This window comes from Euwallacea similis, chromosome 4, assembly GCF_039881205.1.
Source record: "Euwallacea similis isolate ESF13 chromosome 4, ESF131.1, whole genome shotgun sequence".
In the NCBI taxonomy this organism is placed as follows: Eukaryota; Metazoa; Arthropoda; class Insecta; order Coleoptera; family Curculionidae; genus Euwallacea; species Euwallacea similis.
This window is the reverse complement of record NC_089612.1, coordinates 5,399,263-5,420,781: the sequence shown is the minus strand read 5'-3', so window position 1 is coordinate 5,420,781 and position 21,519 is coordinate 5,399,263. Positions and strand designations below refer to the sequence as shown.

General features: G+C 36.7%; 6 protein-coding genes across 12 annotated transcripts; 2 read left to right on the top strand and 4 right to left on the bottom strand.

The window, feature by feature from the left end:
* Positions 1-63: 63 nt before the first annotated feature.
* Best1 (Bestrophin 1) lies at positions 64-5,353 on the bottom strand. 4 transcript variants are annotated; one of them, XM_066389887.1, is made up of 13 exons: positions 4,874-5,353; positions 4,687-4,797; positions 4,458-4,629; positions 4,202-4,404; positions 3,392-3,560; positions 3,107-3,340; positions 2,879-3,062; positions 2,429-2,581; positions 2,024-2,217; positions 1,831-1,964; positions 1,615-1,782; positions 1,427-1,479; positions 882-1,015 (listed from the first exon to the last, which is right to left on the bottom strand). In XM_066389887.1, the coding sequence occupies exons 1-12, from the start codon at positions 4,942-4,944 to the stop codon at positions 1,434-1,436; spliced, it is 1,839 nt and encodes a 612-aa protein (XP_066245984.1). In that variant the 5' UTR covers positions 4,945-5,353; the 3' UTR covers positions 882-1,015; positions 1,427-1,433. The 4 variants fall into 4 exon arrangements, 2 of the variants coding, with proteins under 2 accessions (XP_066245983.1, XP_066245984.1); XM_066389886.1 differs by lacking the exon at positions 1,427-1,479 and having other exon boundaries at positions 64-1,015; XR_010752123.1 differs by lacking the exon at positions 1,427-1,479 and having other exon boundaries at positions 886-1,015; positions 1,615-1,765.
* A 1,313-nt stretch (positions 5,354-6,666) lies between these two features.
* On the top strand, positions 6,667-9,356 carry LOC136408746 (glutathione hydrolase 7-like). Its single transcript, XM_066389888.1, has 9 exons — positions 6,667-6,901; positions 6,956-7,134; positions 7,185-7,336; positions 7,386-7,568; positions 7,625-7,773; positions 7,820-7,949; positions 7,996-8,166; positions 8,222-8,490; positions 8,541-9,356. Exons 1-9 carry the CDS (start codon positions 6,871-6,873, stop codon positions 8,711-8,713), a joined length of 1,437 nt encoding a protein of 478 aa, XP_066245985.1. The 5' UTR covers positions 6,667-6,870; the 3' UTR covers positions 8,714-9,356.
* On the bottom strand, positions 8,816-10,627 carry LOC136408747 (pseudouridylate synthase TRUB2, mitochondrial). Its single transcript, XM_066389889.1, has 6 exons — positions 10,435-10,627; positions 10,189-10,380; positions 9,921-10,137; positions 9,728-9,864; positions 9,012-9,126; positions 8,816-8,949 (listed from the first exon to the last, which is right to left on the bottom strand). Exons 1-6 carry the CDS (start codon positions 10,568-10,570, stop codon positions 8,823-8,825), a joined length of 924 nt encoding a protein of 307 aa, XP_066245986.1. The 5' UTR covers positions 10,571-10,627; the 3' UTR covers positions 8,816-8,822.
* Positions 10,628-11,006: 379 nt separating this feature from the next.
* Positions 11,007-13,141, top strand: LOC136408267 (serine/threonine/tyrosine-interacting protein-like). 4 transcript variants are annotated; one of them, XM_066389148.1, is made up of 6 exons: positions 11,007-11,187; positions 11,252-11,400; positions 11,517-11,674; positions 11,733-11,993; positions 12,052-12,224; positions 12,286-13,141. In XM_066389148.1, exons 3-6 carry the CDS (start codon positions 11,586-11,588, stop codon positions 12,420-12,422), a joined length of 660 nt encoding a protein of 219 aa, XP_066245245.1. In that variant the 5' UTR covers positions 11,007-11,187; positions 11,252-11,400; positions 11,517-11,585; the 3' UTR covers positions 12,423-13,141. The 4 variants fall into 4 exon arrangements, with proteins under 4 accessions (XP_066245245.1, XP_066245246.1, XP_066245247.1 ...); XM_066389149.1 differs by lacking the exon at positions 11,252-11,400; XM_066389150.1 differs by lacking the exons at positions 11,007-11,187; positions 11,252-11,400 and having other exon boundaries at positions 11,428-11,674; positions 11,733-11,987; positions 12,046-12,224.
* Positions 13,142-13,211: 70 nt separating this feature from the next.
* Positions 13,212-14,244, bottom strand: LOC136408268 (ecdysteroid-regulated 16 kDa protein-like). Its single transcript, XM_066389152.1, has 4 exons — positions 13,875-14,244; positions 13,709-13,822; positions 13,481-13,656; positions 13,212-13,429 (listed from the first exon to the last, which is right to left on the bottom strand). Exons 1-4 carry the CDS (start codon positions 13,954-13,956, stop codon positions 13,346-13,348), a joined length of 456 nt encoding a protein of 151 aa, XP_066245249.1. The 5' UTR covers positions 13,957-14,244; the 3' UTR covers positions 13,212-13,345.
* Positions 14,245-14,724: 480 nt separating this feature from the next.
* Unc-76 (fasciculation and elongation protein Unc-76) lies at positions 14,725-21,327 on the bottom strand. Its single transcript, XM_066388985.1, has 9 exons — positions 21,090-21,327; positions 20,481-20,776; positions 18,414-18,516; positions 17,931-18,062; positions 17,732-17,870; positions 17,428-17,678; positions 17,301-17,376; positions 17,187-17,252; positions 14,725-17,135 (listed from the first exon to the last, which is right to left on the bottom strand). Exons 1-9 carry the CDS (start codon positions 21,252-21,254, stop codon positions 17,119-17,121), a joined length of 1,245 nt encoding a protein of 414 aa, XP_066245082.1. The 5' UTR covers positions 21,255-21,327; the 3' UTR covers positions 14,725-17,118.
* Between the last annotated feature and the right edge of the window lie 192 nt (positions 21,328-21,519).

Here is a 21,519-nt window from a genome sequence, read left to right as displayed (position 1 = left end):
CACTTATCATACTCTGGTAAGGGTGAAGAAGGCTCGTTAAATTCGAATTTAAATAAGAACAAATAATTAATATTATTTATATATATTATTCGTTTGATAATATAATTAAATAATTTAGAACAAATTAGATTTGCAAGTCTAAACCCAGATCTTAAACAATAATTATTACTAAAACTTATTACGATCTTAAATGATAAGTAATAAGGCACGAATTAGGTACATTAAAGCCTTTGAACATCGTTTGAGTTTTCAGAACCGAAACCCCTATTTTTGAGCAGTTAGAAATTATAATTCAAAATATTTTTCACTAAACGTGTTATTTATATAAAATCATTTCTCAAGCTAATGAATAAATATATAACAAATAAGTTATCACAAGTTTCTTTATTGTACTGGTTAATATAATTATTTTTATTAAGTAAAAATAGTATTCGAATCATCCGAGCGTCCAAATAAGACAACGATTAGATAAGAACTTGCATAATACTTAATGAAGCGTGATACCTTGATGACTCTAGACACAATTTGCTATCCTAATAATACTCTTAAAACGCTTATTACTTCTTAATACTGGCGTTGACATTATTCCCACAAGGTTTATTGGAACTTTCACCTAATTTTCAACGTTTAATAACTAGTTTATAGCAAGTCGTAAGTCATATTATTTGATTAAGAGTTGAATTATTAATGTGCTGTTGACTTCAACTTCAGAGTAATACCCGCAGAAACGTTGAAATGGCGACTAGGTGTTGGTAAAAATCTTGGTTTCTATGATAATAATTAATTAACACTAAACCCAACAGCACATTAACAATTTGGCCCCAAGAACACGCACGTTTCCTACTTGAACTGAAATTGAGCTAAATTATAAATTAAAAATCAAAACTATGAGATCGAGTGAGGAGATAAAGGGGGCGACGCTGACATATTTGTAGACCCTCGGTTTAGCAGCTTTTGACTGTCGTCTTCATCACCCTTCTGCAAACTCAGAGATCGAGCTAGGTTATCACGTAATCTATAAAGAAAATAACTTCAGGGTTAACGCAGTTTCTAAGGCAAGTTAAAGTTATTGAAGCGCTGCAGACAGTAATATTCCTTGTTGATAACATTATAAAAAAACATACAATGTAATGTAAGCAACAGAGAGTTGTTTTAAAGCAGGAAGCTGGAGATGATGCAAAGATGAATTATCTCGTGAGTTGCCTATATTTAGGAAAAACTGCATCTAAATTAACTACACTTGCATTGTTGAGGGTTAATTATAATTTTTTTTTTCAGAATTTAGAAATTAGGCAATTTACTATTCAAATTGCCTGGTTTATCTATAACTGCCCATCAAAATACCAAGAGATAGAAAAAAGCAACTCAAACACCCAACACTAAAGAGTACAGAGCTACAAGCAATACTGCTAAGATGAAAATTTACCGAAAAATTATCCTTCTTCTCCGGTTTTATTGGGACAAACAATCAGATTAAGTCTTGAAAAGAAAACAAACTGCATTAGTACGTGTTTTAATTATTAATAGTAAAACTTTATTATTAGTGACCAGCACTACTATTAGTGGCCAGTAAAAATCACTTTCCAAAACCCTTTGTAGGCCTCCTAAACTTACCTACTAAGCCTCTCTTCGTCTCTCTTCCGTTTCAAAATCTCAAATTGGTCCTCTTCGTCGTCTGTAGCTGAGCCAATACTGACTTTGTCAGTCGTGTCAGCCCCACCTCCAGTGGGGGCGGAATAAGCCATCGGAGGGAAGGGATCGTAGACTTGATCAGTAGCATAACTATGCATATTCAATTTAGGATAACACTAGAAATAAACTGAAACTTACTTGTTAGAAAAACTGCTGCTCTGAGGTACGTCAATGGGTTGCGACCTTGTTGGCGGGCCGAAAACTTGCATCACAGTCGGTTTAGGCTCTCTATTTTGCGACTGTTGGGACGTTATAGTGGTCTGCTCGTCCACCTAAAACAATAAATGAAAATTAAAAATTGTAAAAGACGAAGTTCTGAAAAACGTAATACCTCCTCAATAACGTCGTCAGTTATTCGTTTCACACTAGTTCCCAGCTTCTTGAGCTTGTCGTCGCTGACTAAATTGACCAATTCATTATATTCTGTGTTGTTTTCTCCCCGAGAATCGTTTTTGCTTTCGTCTCTGCTGAAAAAACGCTTTAATAGGCTTGTGACTGAGGCCACTCTTGACATAGGCATGGCATCTGGAAATTCTCAAATTGGAACGAGGAAACGAAAACCAATGGTCTCTAATAATCAGTAAAAAAAAGTGGTAACAGTACAACAATTTTTGTCTAATCGCCACTATGGCTACTACAAATCTAACAATATTGTCAAACTTTGTTATTTCTATAGATTAGAAGATTGTTCTGAACTTTGATTGAACAGAACATTTGTTGAGCTGTATAATCCAACCTGGTACGGACGATCCCATAGCGAGACTATTTGAAGAATTTCTCCTACTTTTCATGCTGGGTTGTTTGTTTGCCGTGAACATTATCGGTCCGCTTTGCATATTTTCTACGTAAGCTTGCATTGGATCTACCTTAACTGACGGACCTACAATACCTGCAAAAGACGATCATTATTATCAAAGTGACGGGTAAAAAAGTGCCAAAAAGCAAGATCATATAGTGCTATTTTATTAGTATTTGCGACGCTACCGCACTCTAATTAGTTTGAAGGAACGCGTGTTAAAACAGGAGTTTAAAAAATAAATATTATATAACAAACAATCACCTGAGACACTTATTTTAAATAAAGATCGTTAAGCATAATTTTCACAGATTGTTTGGCTGGGTTTCCTCCACCTTTAATAAAACATTAATCTACATCTACACTGCATCTGTGACTCAACATTCTCACCTTGTTCCTCAGGTTTGACTGCAATGTTAGCCGTTGAAGGCAAAGGATGCGTATTTCTCATCGATTCCGCCGCCGCTGCTGCAGCAGTATACGGCAACTCCGGAGGGAAAACCTCATCCCAATACTGATCTTTCACCAATTCTGGATGGTCATGGTGCATTTCGTCCACTATTAAATAAGAAACCTGCGAAATAGTGCAAAAAAACGCAGGACATTTAATGGTCATACTTGCAAATTCCGATCCACCATCCAGTTGACTTCAAAATCGTCGTCGTCATCCCCGAAGGGGTTTATTAAGCTTTCGGCCACTTTCAACCAGCCCACATAAAAAAAGAACTGCAGGGTTGTTAAAACTGGAAAATAGAGCTCCAGGTGATGGCGGTTTTCCCCAGTGCTATCTGCCACCCATTGGTGGCCCATTAGGGTCGTTAAAAAGTAACTATAGACGGCCAAAGTTACTACCTATAATAAGGAACTGTTTGCATGTTTCAAATGGGAATTGTGAAAATTCACTTGGGTGTAGACTAAAGGCACGCTAATGGTGTCGAAGCTCAGTAACAAGCCGCATTGGCCTCGGAATTTGTTTAATTCATCGATGAGGGTTTTTACCGCAAAATCGTCTCGAATTCTACCTTCTTTTCTTGCTCTCGTTATTATGCTGGAAGCCCAAACTATTGGCAACCTAATTCAGAAGAAATAAGACATTCTTAGAAAAAGTAGACATGTAAAATTTCTGAAATGTACAAAATACGAGGAAATATTCGCGAATTTATGCGAACATTGAAGAAAACCTTGCTGAAGCTTTCACATACAGAGTGTCCGCAAAAAACATGACAATATCGGTTCCAACCTAAAGTTCTGTTTTTGTTTTAAATAGAACGTCCATATTATTATTCTATATCTGGATTCTAAGAGGAATTTTAGATGTAATAAATCTAAAATAAAGATTTCCTACGATTATTTGCAGGCTTTCATCATTACCCATAAAGACTCAATTAGCCATAGGACTTAACTGACAACTCTGCTCTATAATTATTACTTTCCAGGAATAAATACAAAATACCCAGTAAAGTAATTACAACCTAACAAATTTCGTTGTCTATTACAAACACATTAAAAACATACAATTATATTTTCAAGGTAATTGTAAATATTACACAAATCAGATAAAGCCCAGTGGCTTACAGCAACTTAAGCCACTTATTAACTCCATAAAGCTGGCGCAATAAAATCAGATTTTACTTAGAACTCAAACAACGTCAATCAGTACCACACATGTTGTCAAGTTTAATTATATACTAAAGTACTCAGAAAACTGCTTACCAATGCTTCGAATATTTAGGAAATTTCTTATTCAAATCTAACATTATTTCCTTCTCACTGACATGCAACAATCCAGCTTCTACAAAATGATCAAGAGTTGGAAATCTTTTTTTCACTCTTGGGGCTATCATTGTGAAGGTCATAGTCACGGAAAGACACACATAACGCATTATTGTTCGTCGCATTACTCTGCCTCTCTCATCCTACCAAGAAACATCCAATTGACACACTGAGAATGTCATGTATCTCTATCTACCTGGCCGTGAACTGTTGCACTAACAAATACAGCTAAGGGGTCTGGAAATGGGATTGCAGTGTACTGATTCCACCATCTTGTCATCACAACTGAGACATAAAAACCCAGGACAAAAGAAAGGGGTATGAGATTTGCATATTCATAGCAGTATTTTGCAATGCTTTCAAATAGTCTGGAACAGGAAAAATTCCTAATAGAATGAGTAATTTAGCTAATAATGTTGTCTTACATTTTGCCGGGTTCATCCAGCAAAAATCTGTACGTGAAATTTAAGCTATAGTAAATGAACAGAAATACTAATAAATCGATCCAGACTAGCTTGTAGATACTTCCTTTCCATCTGTAATAATAATATGTTGGTACAAACTATTGCTTTGCCCTTATTACAGTTGTACTAAAATAAAAAACCGACAAACCTTCCAAGCAGCTTCAAAAAGCATCCCAAACCTCGACATGTGGCAACTTCTCCAGTATAAGTTACAGTCATGTTGCACACAACTTTACACTAGCTCTATACTATCGAATCAGGAAGAACCAGGATTAAATATTCATTGTAGAAAACCAATAACCACAGCTTGAAGTTATGTTTACCAAAGTTAAATTTTATTGCCGCAAGATACCCACTACACCATCTTTTGAAAACCAATGAATCATTGGTACACATTGGACGCTTTTAAATATCGCCTGTTCGTGATATAATGAAATTATCCTGTAATCATCACATGTTTGAAGAGAGAGGACAGTGCTACACAAAGAGTAAGGACGAATTGTGAGAAATTTACGCCAGGAAACGGAAATTATGCCGTGTAGGAGGGTTTGTTTAAAATGGAGTGTATTGTGTAGAAAGGATTTTTTGAAAACTGAAGATGAGTGGATAGTTTTTAATGGAAATTAAAAGCGTAGCTGGAAGTAATTTGGCTAAAGTTCAACTAATTATATGCAGTAATTATTGGAAAAAAAAATAAAAAACCCATTGAGGTTAGATTGGTCGCTGACTAGAAACGTCAAATAAAATCATACTATCAGAGGGCGCTTGTTTTTGTTTTCATCGCTCTTCGTTGCCAAAATGTTGCTAAATTCCTAAGTGCTAAGGAGGTATTGAAATTTAACTGACGCTAAAATCACAATTCGTGAAGCAGAAATTTAATTTTCATCTTAATTCAAATATGTACCAAAACTGTTACAAATTCGTCTAATAATGTTAATATATAAGCAATGCGACCATACCAAAATTCCGCAACAGGAATAAAGAAACTGAAAATAGGCAACACAGCACTTAATACTTGGAAATTTAAAAATTCCCGGTTTAATTATTGTTTAAGTTTTAAATTAATTGATCTAAAGAATTTAGTCAATTCTTCTTAGCTCCCTTAGGGGGTTTTGCGGGCCCATGTTTATACCAACTTCTCTTCATATTGTGGAATGTAAAACCATTCTATAAAATAGATTTCCCTATTTCATTAACACTCTGTATATTCAAATGGGAGCCGCGCTCCTTTGAGTGTTGCTTAACCTCCGGGGCAATCCTTTTTGATACCCAAATCTGGGAATTTTTCCTTGTCGAGGGGTGAGCGTATTTTTTGCAATATCTTTAAGTGCCTTGGGACTCACGATGTGTCCGAACTCCAAGGACATAATTCGCCAAGGCCCAGAGTCGAAGGTAATGCATTCAGGTCAGCAAAAATAAATGCAGCTTTTAAGTAAGATTGAAAGGCGGTTCTGGCCCTTTAGCTTCATTGTCGTGATGTGAAGGAGCAAATCTTCCGAATTGAGGAGAAAATGCACCCAGAATTGGCGAGGGAGACCACAGGAATGCTGCTGGAATTGACAGTTTTGGGCTGGAGTTCATGGTGGTAAATCCAAAATCTCTAAGAAGCATTTAGTGTGTTGATTTTTTCTTAAATGTTGCTTACGAGGGACATTAAAATTGGAGAGACAGTAGCAGTACTTGGCGCTCCCAAAGCCAACAAAGACGAGCGATCCTGCAAGACTAAGTAGGAAAAATAGATATTCGCGGATGTTTTATTGACCCATTTTTGATGAGTCCTAAAAGAAATTACCATGTTTGCCGCCTCATTTTCTTATTGGCAAAATTTAAGGTTTTCTCTTACCGATAACTAATAAAATACGCATTTGTGTTAATTTCGAAGGTGGAGCTAAAACTTAGCTTTAGTCCACCTCTGACCACTCCTACCTTTGTCTTGAGTCAGCAAGTAGCATTTTCACCGACCATTAGACTGGGCTGCCTGCCGTGAAAGTACTGTAAACCTTACGGTTCTATAGCATCGGTACGACCTCGCAGGAATTGACGTTGTGTGTCTGCTTAATCTTACATCAAAACAACACATTAATATGGGTGAATGAATTTTTTGGGGCTGATATTTCTTCGCGTTAATCGTCAAGGTAGGATATCATGACAACTTCGGACCATCACCCACCATCAGGTAAAAATAGCTGATATTTATGAAATAAGACGATTAACTCATGGAATTATACAGTGGACGAAACTGCAAGAGAAGACATTCCTCTAAAATACGGGGCAAATAGGCAAGCGAAATGGTATAGCTGCAATGAGAAGTGTCTTAGTGGCTCCAAATTTATCAGTGTGGCCTTCGGCACCTTGACCATTGTGATTACCATAGCGCTCCTAATACAGATTTATTACGGAGACTATCAGGTAAATGAACACTTAATTAATACATTGAAGCAAGAAATTCGCTGCTCCAGGTTGTTCCTCATGGAAGTGTTGCTACAGACAGTTTGGAGTGTTCAAGTATGGGCACCCTCATTTTGAAACAGGGTGGAAATGCTGTGGATGCAGCTATTGCAAGCGCGTTTTGCCTGGCGGTGATTACCCCACATCTCACAGGTTTAGATGCGTAAGTGTCCACAATAAAATGCGACAAATGTTATCTTTAAATTCCGCAGGGCAGGGCAAATGATGATTTACAATCACCGTACTAGAGGATTACCAACAGTCATAGAATTCAGTTCGTCTAACATTCTATCAGATAAAATACCCAGGCTTGTTTTAGGATTGGCCCACATTCATCAGCAATACGGCACCATTCCGTGGAGGCGTTTGGTGGAGCCGTCGGCAGTTTTAGCAAAGTGGGTAAAAATCCTTTTAAACATACCACAAGAAGCGTTTCAAAATTTTCAAACAGAAATGGTTATGTGGTGTCCAAGATGCTTGTTCAAGCAGTAAACCGGGCAAACGCTCAGGATTTGTATGGAAGACTGGAGGCGGGACAGCGTTTACAGCATGAGCAACTGGCAGTTACTTTGTCGACAATCGCTAATATCAGCGAAAAAGGTGCTTTTACCCATCATCTGAGCTCATATAAACTGATTTTTTGCAGAATTGTACAGCTACATTGATTCCACCAACCATCCAGTACAATCGCAAGCTGTAAAATCGACGTTTCATGGGTACGATGTTTTTGTCCCTGGTGTACAATCTGTGGGGCCAGTGTTATTAGTCAATTTAAGGTACACTGTTACGTTCACTCGAGGCCATATCTAATGGATTTTACAGGGAAATCGAGGAATACAACTTTACAGAAGTAAACGTAGATACCACAAAGAAAATATTTGAAACCACTTTAAATGTATATCAAGAATTTAACATCAGTGCAAGGTTCCACGAAGGCACCTCCACGAATGTGGCTGTAATGGACTTGGACGATAACTACGTATCTTTAGTAACGTAATATAGCTTCCCTTATTAACTTGCACACAACACTGAATTAAATTTCTTGCAGGGGAATGTATACCCTGTTTGGGTCCGGGGAACTGACATCGCACGGGTATGTTTTGGATGTGAAAAATCGAGAAAAACCTTGCAGCCGCCTCCCACTCATTTTAACAGACAATAACTTTATTTGTGGTAAACGAATGGTGCTGGGTGCGAACGGCATTGCCCAGGCAAGCCAATTGCTGTCGAATTTGATAATAGGGAATAAAAATGCCACTGATGGTGTCGAGGCCCCCAGATTCTATTTACTTGATAACTCCACAATAGCTGTCGAAGGTTGTATGACTGACTAACAAAACTCAAAATTTATTTATAACTATTAATAGCTTTCCATTCGCCTAAATTCCAATTGGACCTCCTAGAGTACCTCAAAAGAATTCGCAAAGAACCTATGTTAATGCCTGAGCCTTATTACAGCAGCAACATTGTGGCAAAATCAAAAGACGATTTGAGTTCCCACTCCGACAGTCGAGGAGGTGGAATAGCAAGTAGATTTTGATAGTTATTTTCTAGCATTTCACCACCAAAGACAAAGTATTTATTTAATACACATTTATTGCAGCTTTAATACTCAATAACGTAAAAAAATAAAGATTTATTACCAAAATCTAGACTAAAGTGACCTTTGTTCTATCACTTGCCATTTGATCTAAAATATTAGAGCACAATTTCATGTTATCCAAGATATTTGGTAGAGTCAGGTGCTTCATTAAAAGGGCATGGTCCAACGTAAAACTAAAATCATTAACCAGGTAGATCACAGGGGTTCACGCTTAAAAGGGGAAATATCAACCTACCGACTGTGCCTAATGCATTGAATGGCAGTGCAATGAGCTGTAGAGTGTAATTTTTGGCCTATTTCATGTATTAAATGCATCAGATAGTCTTCATATTCGTTTATGCATTGTATTTCTAAAGAAGAAAATGTCTTTAATTGCTTCATATTGAGACTAAGTTGTTGAATCATCACTTAAATTTGATTCACCTAAACCCAACTTCTAAATTTTGAAGTCCATAAAAAATGTAATTATCTGTCACAATAGATTAGATTAGATTTATAAACCTAAGTTATACTTGAATTTATAAATAAGAAAAAAAAACAATGTGCCTTAAACATACACAACATATTTATGCTATGCTAAGTTTGTGTATAAACTCTCCAACATTGATGAACATCCTCTTTGGATGGATTTGTCCAATTATATCCTCATCCTCTTTGACCAGTTGCCTACAGCATTATCTGCCAGACTAATTTTGTACATGTAGTGTTGTAGATGACAATATTCAGTTCTGTTCTATTCTGTTCAAACTTTACAATTTTTTTAACTCAATCTCAATAGGCCCCAGTATATATGCTCTTGGACCAGACACTGCTGTTATTTCTGGGACTATAACAGTAACCTGATATGAACCAATTCCTTATGTATTTTCATAATATATGAGGGATAGATTTGAGCTCTAGCCATGATTCAACAACTCTTTATCAGGGTCAAATTTGAAAGCCAAACCCTACCTATTGTAAATTCTGGAGGATTAAATTCAACACATTTGATCCCATACAAAACTGGGATTTTCTTATCTGCAGGCCTAATCAGGCCCTGTATTGCAAGATCATAAGCAGTTTGTGATTGTATATCCACCCCACATGTCCTTATTATTAAAAATTCAAATAAAAAAAGATCTAGTTGAGCAATTTAGGATCTTACTGAAACATTTTCTTTTGATGTGAAGCCTGCATTGCACTTAAAAATCTATCCATATGATCTCTTTTAACATGCTTCCAAGTGGATCTCATTACTACTTTCCCTGTCCTGAAACAATTATCTGTCACTTGCCCCAAGACACCTTTAACTTTGTACGTCCTTGTTGACCGATTATCTCTGATGTATTTAGCTTGTTTAGTGCCCCACCTAACACCAAATACTACGTCTTGTTAGTGGATATCATAGGAAAAATGTGTACTGTAAAACTTACATAAGACTCCACTGGTATGGAACCCTAAATAGTTTGACCAACTAATTGGTAGATCTTGCTGTTGATACCGAGAACCTACTACCAGAGGATGGTCGGCATAGTTGGGATTTACTGATACAGTGAGCTTTTTTGATGGATCTCCTTCTATGGCAACGAAATCAGAGAGAGGTCTCCCTTTTAAAGTATTCATTTCTGCAATGACTGGGGTTCACATCTCAGAAAATTGAACGAAAAACACGTTATTACCATTGCAAATTTTATTTATAAGAATTCTTCTCATTTTAAGTACAGACACTTCTGTTGGTTTATATACGCACACGACGCCCTTTAAAGAGTTCCAAACAACAGGGGCTTCTTGAAGTAACATGGTTAGAGACAACATACAATTTGGGAATTTAATAAGTTGTTAATTATATTAATGAATTTTTAATTCCCATTGAACTGGAACTGTAGCAACAGTACGGGGGACAAACTATGCCCGAAACAGAAGCATGCATTTTCTATTAGAAATCAGTACAAATCTGGCTTTGGATTATCATTCTGTCCTCCTTTATTATATTGAGTTAGTATGAGACACATATTTCACTAACGTCATTTTTCCCTCTTTGTCAAATCCTAAATCATTATTGACAATGACATATCTTATTTAAAAAAGCCATGATGTGTCATAAACTCCGAGTGCTCGGAACTAATATTTGTCTCCTTTTTTATGAGTATTCTCTCAAGTTGGAGTCAAGTGGACTCACGTCCGGAGTAGTTAAGATAAAATTACCATATGTAGTGTTTATCCTTTATCGAACTTGAGATTTGAGGTTAGTTTTATTTTTACGAAAACGGAAGGGAATGGGTTTACTTTTCTTTCTTGGTTTTCCGAATTTAGCAAAATATACACCAACTTTCCTAAGTTTCGTTACTTGACAAATTAAATAATATAGGGCTAAAACTTCTGGTTTTCATCTACTTCAAATGACTGATTTTTCAACTTAAATCTCCGAAGAGGTAGGTTTTAGCAATAATTCCATTTAACAATAATATTAACAAAGCGGATTATCTTTTATTATAGCAGCATTTCCATAAGCAAAGTTTGTTTTCCGGGATTTGGCGCCTTTACCTGTTCCTAACCTATTTTCTTTTGGCCTCCATCTTTATACCTCTAGCTTAGACACGTGTATTGTGTATTGTCTATTTGTAAGATAAAGCCAACTTTCAAAGGTATGTCTCAGCTTGCATCATTTCAATCTGCAATTCTGCATAGAAAATGTAGTTTTCTGATAAACTTTCTCTTTTCCCTTTATTTTATACAATAAAAACAAACTGTCTTTTTACAGATATACCATGTAAATACTAAAACTACAAGCTAGTCAAATGCATCCTGGAATTTCTGCAATTCTACCAGTATGCAGGAAATCGTACCAGGAGTGTACCTTGGCTCCTACATAGCAGCGCAGCCCCATTGCCTTCCAAATTTACTGCAAAAGGGCATTAGGTACAGGGCTTAATTGCTCTCTTGTTTCCTCTTTTTAATACCTAATCTGGCTTTTAAGGTATATTTTATGTGTTAGAACTGAGGCCGAGTCAGGTTATCTTCGGCCACAGTTACCTAATCCAGCGTTCATATACCGAACACTTGACATTGCTGACAAAGAGACTGAAAATATCATGAGATTTTTCCCTGAAGTTAATGCCTTCATCGATGAAGCTCTAGCAAAAAATTCCAAAGTGTTGATTCAAAGCAGTAGTGGTAACTCGAGAAGTGCCTCTTTTGTATTAGCATACATCATGCAGAAATTTAGACTCACCTTTAGGTTTGTTAGTTGTTTATTAGCATTACTGTTTGAGGAGCTTCAGAATGGGTAATTTCAGTGATGCCTTGGATTTTGTGAAGACAAAGAGGAATTCTGTGGATCCAAATGTGGGATTCCAAGCACAATTATTTGAATATGAGCCGATTTACAAGGCTAGACTGCGGGTTACCATTGAAGGGTCTTCAAGCAAATGCAGACCTAAGAGGAAATTAGAGCAATTAGCTGGAGCTGGTGGGTCTGTTTCAACTAGTGCTTCTTCTGAAGCAAGTGTATTTTTATGCGTCTATTTTAGCTGCTGAAATTAGCGATTATGCTGTAGCTCCCCCTCCAAGCCCAGTTTCATGTGAAGGCTTAGCTCTCAATGCCAGAGCACCGAGCCAAAGTGACTTAACAAGTCATCTGTACAAGTTATGGCTGTTACAAAGGTAAAAGTTGGTATTTACCTTTTGGTAGTTTATAAGTTTGTTGTGTTAAATCGTTCTGAAGTGTAAGTGAAAACAATCTTAGTTTGTGAGGAAGATTAAGATTTGCCTTAGAGAAATTAAGATTTCCATATTTGTTTTATTAGTATCATGAATTTGCCCATAATTAGGAAGAATTTGTTATTATAATATTATAAATTACCACCTACAAAATCACCTACAATACTATTATAAGTGGTAATTTATAATAATTAGTAAACCCTAGAAAAACTGGTGATCTCCAACGAAATATTTTTCGATATACTTATTAGGTTAGTTTATTAAATTAGCACTAAAACTATTCATTATTCAAGGCCAAGGCATTAGTGAATTGCTCATGCATTTAACATTTAAGGAATTTTTACTTTTTGGGGAAATTATTTTGATTCATTATGAACGACTTAATGGCAATACAGTCCGATACTGCTGTATTGCTACTAAGAGCAAATAATCACAAGTATTAGTCAGACTCTATTAAAGAGAATTCAAGTACTAAGTTCTTTAAACCAATTAAGTATTATTTTAATGCCCTTCCGCAATTTTAGAGAATCATTAGGTCAGTGTTGCAATGTTGTAAATCGTCGTAAGTTTATAGAGGAAAACTATTTTTATATTTTTATAAATGTGTACATAAGTTTGACTGGTTGTGTAGAACTGATTGATGAATAAAACCAAGTTTCTGATAAATACCATTATTTCACTACTGACTTTGTATGCATAGGAGGGAATAAGTTTTCTGATTATTAGATAACATACGTATATTTTTTTCAAAAGGTCAGAGAGTTTATCAAATTTTAAGAACATACATAAACATTCCTGTTATTGCGTCTGAATACTTTTCTGAAGGTAAAAGCATTTGTAAAATGCCCAAACAATACTTCATTTTAATATTTAAGATATCTTTGCAGGAATCAAAGCGCAGATCAGGTCTTTGTTGTTGGCGTCCTTGATTTCCCATTTAATATCCACAGTCACCTATAATGAAATTATACAATTAACCATTCTCACACCAATCTCGAGGCTTACCCTTGGATATGCAGAAAGAATGGGCAAACTGGTAATATATTTGTACGTAGTTCCTGATTGAACTGGACATTCAATGCCAGAATCTTTACATCCGTCCGGGTTAGGTAGGTCGAAAGGTGCGGGAACTCCCAGAATGATTCCGTGCACTACTGCTTTCAACATGTTGGATTCTGTGTCTGTATTCTCATTATTAGCAAAGCCCATTTTAGCAGCTAATTGAGTACTTACTTGAAGTGAAGGTAATTGCCATGGTGACGTTAGAGTTTCTCCTTAAAATGCATCTCTTTGACGATGGTGTGCATTTTGAAATATTCACTGACACTATACTACCATCCACCGATCCTATGAAGAAAGACCATGAAGACGAGTCTATACCTGAAAACTAAGTACTTACCGCAATCAGAGAAGGTAGCTGACGCTTGAAAAATTACAGCAACTATTACCGTAACTGATAATAAACCTTTACAATAACTCATTGTGGTGAATAATGAGAGCTAAAAATCCACGTTAAGTGATAGCGTTCGTAGTGGTCAAGCGATTGTAGAATGAATTTATTTCAATAGACCCAAGCCATTATTATCAAACAAAGGACAAAGTTTATCTACATTTGCCGGCCGAGTGGTGACACACTCTTTACAAATACGGATTTGTGTATTAAGAGCCCTCGGCTAGAGTACTGAGACACTAAAAATCTGTGAACGAAGTGATCAGTGCAAAACACTAAAGCAGCCTTAAGACTAGCATGCTTTGTCAGCGGTTAATCGAAAGACAAATACGCAAACGTCTTTCTTTTGGGTTAAGGAGAACTATGATAAATCACTCTTAATTGGTTTTAATTTGATTAAGACAATTTGCTTTGGGAAGCCTTATTTAGAGTTAATTTAACCGGCTATTGTAATCAAGAGCGTTCCTTTGCTATCTGCAACGTACTGCACAAACGTGCGGCTTGAATTAAAAGGGACATTCCATGTGTGAAAAAAAAGAAAAATATTCGCGTAAACAACTGGATAGAATCGCTCTATGATTAAAGGAGAAATTTTCTCTTTCAATTGAATTGTACTGTGGTAACAAGTCGTAAATCAATTTGAATGAGGTTCGATTAAAATCCGGTCTGTTTCGAATTAAAAAAAAATTGTTTCCTGTCGCGTTACTAGTTTTGTCGATATTATGGTGACTGCAAAGTAATACGAAGCCGCTCATTCAAGACAATCATTTCTGTGTTGCCCAATAAAATAAACGCGTAATCAATTTCTTACTGTTTATTTAAGCATTTTTTATAACACAAAACATCTGTTATTTTCCTTGCAATTTAAGGTCTCTTATCGGTAATATCAATCAAACACCATGAAATGACATCCACAATAACGGTTTACTTTTAACGTGAGTTAACTATACACCCAATTGAAAATTAATTCTGTTTCATATACGCACTTAACGAGGGTTGCAACATTGAAAAATTTAATGTGGCGAAACGCACAAATGTTGGCAAGAATACACACAATTATCATTACATCTAACATGTATTTACATACAAGAAATAAATAAATTTTAGCTTTGTACAAAACAGATATTTTCGTGGGCATATTGCACTTACATTAACGGTTTAATTGGGGAGTATTAGCAGTTTTTTACTTATAGTTCGACAAAAAAAGTATTTGAGTTTTCATTGCCTCGGTAAGTGTCAAAAGCAACAGAATTAGGACATACATATATTTATTTACAGTAAACTACGTCCTAAAAAAATCACAGAAAGACTTAAAAAATACACCAACTCTTAGAAGTAATATACAGTTTTTAATATCATACAAGAAACTTAAAATAATGCAATGCAAAGACTAGACTCGGCAATGACACTTTACCGTAGAATATCTGGCAGAAAAGCGCAATAATTAATTAGCTTGAATAACTTGTTTTATATCGCTCTAAATCACCTAAATGAAAACGTATTTGTCAATTAAGGAAAAAAATCTGGAAGAATTAACTGCAAAACTTACAAAACCGAACGTACGAGGTGTGTAAATTAAGTAATGAGACTGACAACGTAACGTTCGATCTGGCAGCACTTGGGAAGCGGGACTTGGAGGAGCGACAGGTGAACATGTGATACGCCTTCAGTACGAGTTTGAACTCGCTAAAGTCATTTGGTAGTCCATAGCGATTTTGTTTGTGTACCTGTTTCTTCTACTGCGTTCTAAAATTAGTGACATCAATTTCGAGCAACGGTGTGCTATTAGGTTTTGCTTCAGATTAGGGCACAGTGCAACGGAAACTTTGTCAAAACTTCAGAAGGCCTATGGAGACAGTGTTTTGTCAAGGGCCCAGATTTTTCGGTGGTTTAAGGCATTTTCAGAAGGAAGAGGGACCATTGAAGATGAACCACGAAGCGGGAGGCCATCATCTTCAAGAACTGATGAAAATGCCCACAGAATCCGGGATCTTGTGCTTTCAGATCGACGGTTGACTGTCAGAATGATCGGACAAGAGTTGAATTTAACTCACACTACCAACCATTCATCAGATTTTAACTAATGAATTGGGGATGAGAAAAATCTGCTCGAAAATGGTTCCAAAAAACCTTTCGAAAAACCAAAAGGACATCAGGAAGGAAAGGTGCCTTGACTTTTTGGAATTTATTGAAAATGAACCAAATTTTGTGGAACGTGTCATTACCGGTGACGTGTCTTGGGTGTTTGAATACGACCCGGAAACCAAGCGCCAGAGCATGGAATGGCACCGTTTAACCTCTTCAAGGCCCAAAAAAGCAAGAATGAGAGAGAGAGAGAGAGAGATCAAATGCATGCTAATTTGTTTTTTCGATATCCAGGAAATCGTCCACAAAGAGTTTGTGCCTGAAGGCCAAACGGTCAATAAACACTTTTACCGAGAGGTTCTTGAAAGACTTCGACAAAGGGTCATTCATGTGAGATCAAACATCAAGAACAACTGGGTGTTGCATCACAATAATGCGCCTTGTCACACAGCAATTTCAATCAACGAGTTTTTGGCCCGTAAAAACATTCATGTGGCTCCTCAGCCTCCTTATTCGCTTGACTTGAGTCCTTGTGACTTTTTCCTCTTCTCGAAACTGAAAAATTACCTCAAGGGAACTCATTTTGGGACACTCCAAAATATTAAAACGACTGTAACCGACCAGCTGAAAGCTAATCCAGTATCGGAGTTCCAGCACTGTTATGCGGATTGGAAGAACCGTCTCCAGCGCTGTGTGGCTTCCCAAGGAAGTTATTTTGAGGGAGACAATATTAAATTATAATTCTATTCGAATAAAAAAAAATTTTAAAATCAGTCTCATTACTTAATTTACACACCTTATACATCTCTTTAAAAGATGTGTCATATATGCTTGTCGTCAAGTTGTTTTAAATTGATTCCAACACTAAATTCTGTTGTCTCGCGAAATAAATTTTAAAAACTCTTCTCTCCACCTCACAGACCGGATATTTAAATCGCATAACGCCATATATGGGGTGATTCTTAAATAACGGTATATGGAGGAAAGACAAATTCATCATATTAAAATAGTGCGATTGAAAACTTTCCTGAACATAGTTCAAATAACCTAAAGGTGTCAAGAAAACTGGAGTTTCTTGTGCGCCGGCTTATTATTAGCTAGGACTGGTTTAAGTCGGACATATCACTGAAAAAAAATTTAAATTAACACATTTGAAGGTTGCATATATCTAAGTACCTTTTAGTATGTAGTCTGTTAGAAGAGTGGGCACAGTGGGGCTATCTTCATTAATTGCCTTTAAAACTAAAAGCAAATATTAGCACACAAACCCATTTAATTATGAAAACTTACTTTTGATCAAAATTTGAAGTGTCTGATTGTCAGGTGTGCCATTGTCTATGTGGTATGGAATGACTGTAGTTAAATACTGCAAAAAAAAGCAAATACTCTATTTTCTCACACGAAAAAGAGACCTTACCTTTGGGTCTAAACCATTGGGGGTCTTCAAAGTACCGCTTTTCGAGCTGCGCTTCTTCTCGACGTGGTATTGCCGCCTCTTATTTTGCACCGCTAAAAGCAGGGAAATGAACGTATTTTTAAGTTCCTTTTCATACTCCAATTCGTCTCTCAGAGCCAGTTCGGAGATCAAAGTTTCGGAAAACTCTCGGATTAGCACCTCAAGTTCCATGTAAAGTTCATTTAGTTGGGACAGACTTAAATCTCGCAGCTCTGCAAGAACATCAAAATAATAGTGTGGACTACAAATTGTTTATCTAGCGTACTGTCTTCATATAGAGGAGAAGCTAGAACTTCCTTGGCTTTCTCCATGACTTCGCTGTTCTCAAAAGATTCTCGCTGATGCGGAATTTCGTCCACCGAACATTCGTCTTCTTGCATCATGTCATCAATTTCCTGTATAACCTAAAAGATCATTTTATTTGGTACAAAATAATTTTCATTTTTTTGTTTGTGCGCGCATACTTCATCTGCAGTTTTCAAGGGTTCATTGTCCTGTTGAATGCCCCCCAAAATAAGGGCGTGCATGTCAAGGTCGCTGGCCACTTGCTCGTCTTCTGAAGAAAGATCTAAATCGTCGTCTGGAGTTTGCGGTTGCTAGAAACCACAATATTTGGATTATTTGTAAAGGGAGAGTCATGTTACTAATCAGGCGAATAAAAGCCGAAATGACTCACTGTCACACATTAAAGCCTATTAAGAGCGTTTGGATGCGGTAATTTGGCTCGTTATATGGTTTCCTTTTGTCCATCCAACACATGGCAAAATACAATAATTAACGTCACAAACCAGATGGTAAAAATCTCATTTTCTTAAATCCCACACGCATCAGAGCTGCTTCAAGGATGTATTAAAATGACTGGTTCATGTGCTAACGAGATTATTTTAAATTGGAGCTTATTTCGGATTTTATGTCACCGTCAAAGAATTTTGGACGCTTTTGAGTACCTGCTCTAAATGCAGTGAGTCGATTTGGAGTTTTCTGGCGTAGGATTTCGACCAATCGATGGGGAGAATGTTCCCGAAGTTCCCGGTGATTGTCCACCACATTCTGTAACAAAATTAAATAAATATTTGAATATTGTGTTTGCTTAAAAAGATATACGACGAACTCATCTGTGTTGCTTATCGATAGAACACGTATGTAAAAATGTAACCTTGTGTTGTGCATTAAGTCAAGTTTATTTTGAGGACTCTAACGCTACAACAAATTCAGTATCAAAGAGCCAGTTTCCGGTCTAATTAAACTCGGATTTGCATGATATCAATCCCTGGGTATTACATTTCCGGACGATTTGGCCGAACATAAATAGGGCTCTGAATTTTATCGATCATCTGGCCAAATGTTCAGTGACCCTTTCAAGGATGGCGCCCATGCGCACCACAAAGGCCCTTTCTAGGCCAATAGACCTCGACCCAAACTAATAGAAAATTGACAATAATTTAATAACAAGCAAGGGTCATCACACTTAAAAGTATGTCAGAGATTTGGGTTGCAAATTGTTTTGATTTACAGTTAGCATTATGTGACTTATAAATATGCATTGAAATTATTTGTTTGAGTGATCAAAGTGGATAAAATACGACTTCAAGTCGAGCATATGAACGTTTGCTAATGGATTAATGACGATTATGTAATAGGTGTGCCCCTTATCCTAGTTGAGCCTCTACCCTATAACATGGCTCTGCGAAAACTATTTAATATCCTGCCTGGCGCCGCGATGCCTGAACTTACTCATAGGAGACGCCCCCTAGTCTGGCCGATAGTCCCCTTTTGAATATTCTATCAGGGCAATTTATTACCTTAAAAAATCGAAATAAACGTAAAAGTTTCAATAAAGCTTGGTGCAAGATGTTTAGTCAAAGACTGCTTATACTGATTTTCAGAATCTAGCGAATTGACTATTACCAATAAAGCTTCCCATTAAATTCTTTTACATTGAAGTAACTTATTACCGGCTAAGAACAGGTTTTCATCTTCAATCTCAATGCTTTTCCTTCAGGTAAAAATGCATCTCGCGGCTAATATGGTCATTACTGAATATCTACTTGAATGAACCCTGTTCGTTAATGATATAATAACCCAGCTTTCTAAAGCTCCTTACATAAAGCAGAGAAATTCTAAAGAGCTCTTTAGAGCCAGCATGTAAGCATAAAAATGTACGCGCTTGATATGATATTGGAAGAAATAATCGAAGTAAATAGAGTGCAAATTAACTAATGTGCGCTAGTCATGAAGGTTTACTTAGTTTACACGTCTAATTACTTTCTTAGGTGCCGCATCAGTATATTATGCGCATATCACAGGCGGATTTTAAAAAAGTTCTCTGTCTGATGAATGCATTATGGATTGATGGGTATTGGAAGAAGCATAATGGAAGGAAATAGAGTGGAAAACAACAAATTGAGGCGATATGTGGCGTGCTTACCACTGTTTTTTAATTAGATCATTAAGTGCTTAATAATGAAATGTTTTCGGAATTGATAGATGTTTAAACTTGAATATTTCATACTCGAACGCATCCTAATTCTGTTTATCTGCTCTCTCCGATGTCCTTATCTTTAGCACACAAAATAAAGATAAATTCTAAGACATATTTCGCTGATTTTTAAATAATTACAGAGTTACAAATAAAGTCAATATAACTATCAACGGATTAATTGCTCATTTTCAGGAAATTCCGAAGTAAAAATCCAATTTCCCTGATGATCTTTTTGCGGCAGACGCGCCCGCATTATGATTCTGATTTTCCTGGTATTTTTAGAGTAGATACCAAAATCCCAAAATAAAATCGACCCAATATCTTCAGGGTTAAACTCACTATAAACACACACAAATAGGAAAGCGTTGTATATTTCTATGTACTAAAACAACCTTAAGGCTTTAATAAAAAGAGACATATGACTGGTCTAGGTACTTAAATTCATATCTCCTTATTAGGAAAACCTACCAGCCAGGTCTTACACAATAATGCCATAACCTTGATGACGGAATAACTAACACCAAATACTTACTGACACTCGTTCATAATTTCCTCCTGACTCCTCACTTGCACGGGGGCCAATTTCTCCACCGATTCTTCATAGTTTCCAAAGCATTTGGTGATTTTCTCGTCAAAGGTGTTGACCAAATCCTCCAAGGAGCCCGAGAAGGTTTCTGTGAAGTTGTCGTCCGAGACGTTGTTGGTGTCCTGGTTTAAGTTGAGCTGTGTAAGGTTTTGTTCGTTCTTCAGCAAAACTGTGGTCTTCGGAGACATTATGTCCATAGCATTGGAGTTGTTGGTCAGGTCTTCATTGAAGTCATTGAGGACCTGACGATTTATTGAAATTACTGGTAATAGTACTGGGAGAAATACTGTAGTATGCCAAACTTATACCCAGCAAAATTAGATAAGAAGAAAAGCTTGGTAAACACGAGAGTAAAGAAGGCCTTGGCTTAAATGTTGGTAAATCAAGCCTTGCACCAACTTTGTTTACATTTTCACCCTATTTTCAAAATAACATAAAATACCAAAATAGCGCTCTCCAAACCGAAATATCATTTACCCAAAAGCGAGAACCGTCCCCCAAACTACCGACCGCAATGGGGATGGTTTCGCAGGGCTGTTACGTCGATAAACCAACCTGATTCAGGTCCTTCACTTTCTTATTGCTGTTTATGGTGTTGATGTCGTTTTCGTTGGTTTTGTACGACTGGAACTCAGTGGAGCCCCACTCGTCGGACTCCTCGAACTGCGCCAAAGGAGCTTCAAACTTTAATTCGGCCATTTTTGCGGCCAGGTCCCGCATATTTGGCCAAAATGAACGCAATAAACACGTTTCACACACGACTAGACCGAATGCACTGACTGAAAAAAGAAACGCGACGCGAAAACGCTCCTACCCGTGGTGACGTACGTGTCTGATTAAAACGATAGATTGTACAAATTATTGTACTAGAAGGTGTTTTGCTAGTTAGGATTTTCCCTGGGTGAAACTGGGGAAGGGAAATAAAAATTAAAGTATTTTTTACCCCAATCCATGATATTTGTAAATAAGAGTTCGAACGCCAAAG

What these genes read in the sequence shown, in the direction of transcription:
- LOC136408747 (XM_066389889.1), bottom strand. Translation starts at nt 10,570, where the DNA reads ATGTTGTCTCTAACCATGTTACTTCAAGAAGCCCCTGTTGTTTGGAAC. An exon ending in TATAAATAAAATTTGCAATG is followed by an intron (nt 10,381 to 10,434) that starts GTAATAACGTGT and finishes CAGTCATTGCAG; the next exon opens with AAATGAATACTTTAAAAGGG. An exon ending in TCCTCCAGAATTTACAATAG is followed by an intron (nt 9,127 to 9,727) that starts GTAGGGTTTGGC and finishes TTTCTTCTTTAG; the next exon opens with AAATACAATGCATAAACGAA.
- Unc-76 (XM_066388985.1), bottom strand. Translation starts at nt 21,254, where the DNA reads ATGCGGGACCTGGCCGCAAAAATGGCCGAATTAAAGTTTGAAGCTCCT. An exon ending in GAAATTATGAACGAGTGTCA is followed by an intron (nt 18,517 to 20,480) that starts GTAAGTATTTGG and finishes ATTTTGTTACAG; the next exon opens with AATGTGGTGGACAATCACCG. An exon ending in CCAATGGTTTAGACCCAAAG is followed by an intron (nt 17,377 to 17,427) that starts GTAAGGTCTCTT and finishes TTTTTTTTGCAG; the next exon opens with TATTTAACTACAGTCATTCC.
- LOC136408268 (XM_066389152.1), bottom strand. Translation starts at nt 13,956, where the DNA reads ATGAGTTATTGTAAAGGTTTATTATCAGTTACGGTAATAGTTGCTGTA. An exon ending in AGCTACCTTCTCTGATTGCG is followed by an intron (nt 13,823 to 13,874) that starts GTAAGTACTTAG and finishes CTTTCTTCATAG; the next exon opens with GATCGGTGGATGGTAGTATA. An exon ending in GGCAATTACCTTCACTTCAA is followed by an intron (nt 13,657 to 13,708) that starts GTAAGTACTCAA and finishes ATGAGAATACAG; the next exon opens with ACACAGAATCCAACATGTTG.
- LOC136408746 (XM_066389888.1), top strand. Translation starts at nt 6,871, where the DNA reads ATGACAACTTCGGACCATCACCCACCATCAG. An exon ending in TTTATTACGGAGACTATCAG is followed by an intron (nt 7,135 to 7,184) that starts GTAAATGAACAC and finishes TCGCTGCTCCAG; the next exon opens with GTTGTTCCTCATGGAAGTGT. An exon ending in CATCTCACAGGTTTAGATGC is followed by an intron (nt 7,337 to 7,385) that starts GTAAGTGTCCAC and finishes TAAATTCCGCAG; the next exon opens with GGCAGGGCAAATGATGATTT.
- Best1 (XM_066389886.1), bottom strand. Translation starts at nt 4,944, where the DNA reads ATGACTGTAACTTATACTGGAGAAGTTGCCACATGTCGAGGTTTGGGA. An exon ending in TGCCTTTAGTCTACACCCAA is followed by an intron (nt 3,341 to 3,391) that starts GTGAATTTTCAC and finishes TCCTTATTATAG; the next exon opens with GTAGTAACTTTGGCCGTCTA. An exon ending in GACGAAGAGAGGCTTAGTAG is followed by an intron (nt 1,016 to 1,614) that starts GTAAGTTTAGGA and finishes TTTTCTTTATAG; the next exon opens with ATTACGTGATAACCTAGCTC.
- LOC136408267 (XM_066389149.1), top strand. Translation starts at nt 11,586, where the DNA reads ATGCAGGAAATCGTACCAGGAGTGTACCTTGGCTCCTACATAGCAGCG. An exon ending in TTACTGCAAAAGGGCATTAG is followed by an intron (nt 11,675 to 11,732) that starts GTACAGGGCTTA and finishes CTGGCTTTTAAG; the next exon opens with GTATATTTTATGTGTTAGAA. An exon ending in AGAGCAATTAGCTGGAGCTG is followed by an intron (nt 12,225 to 12,285) that starts GTGGGTCTGTTT and finishes CGTCTATTTTAG; the next exon opens with CTGCTGAAATTAGCGATTAT.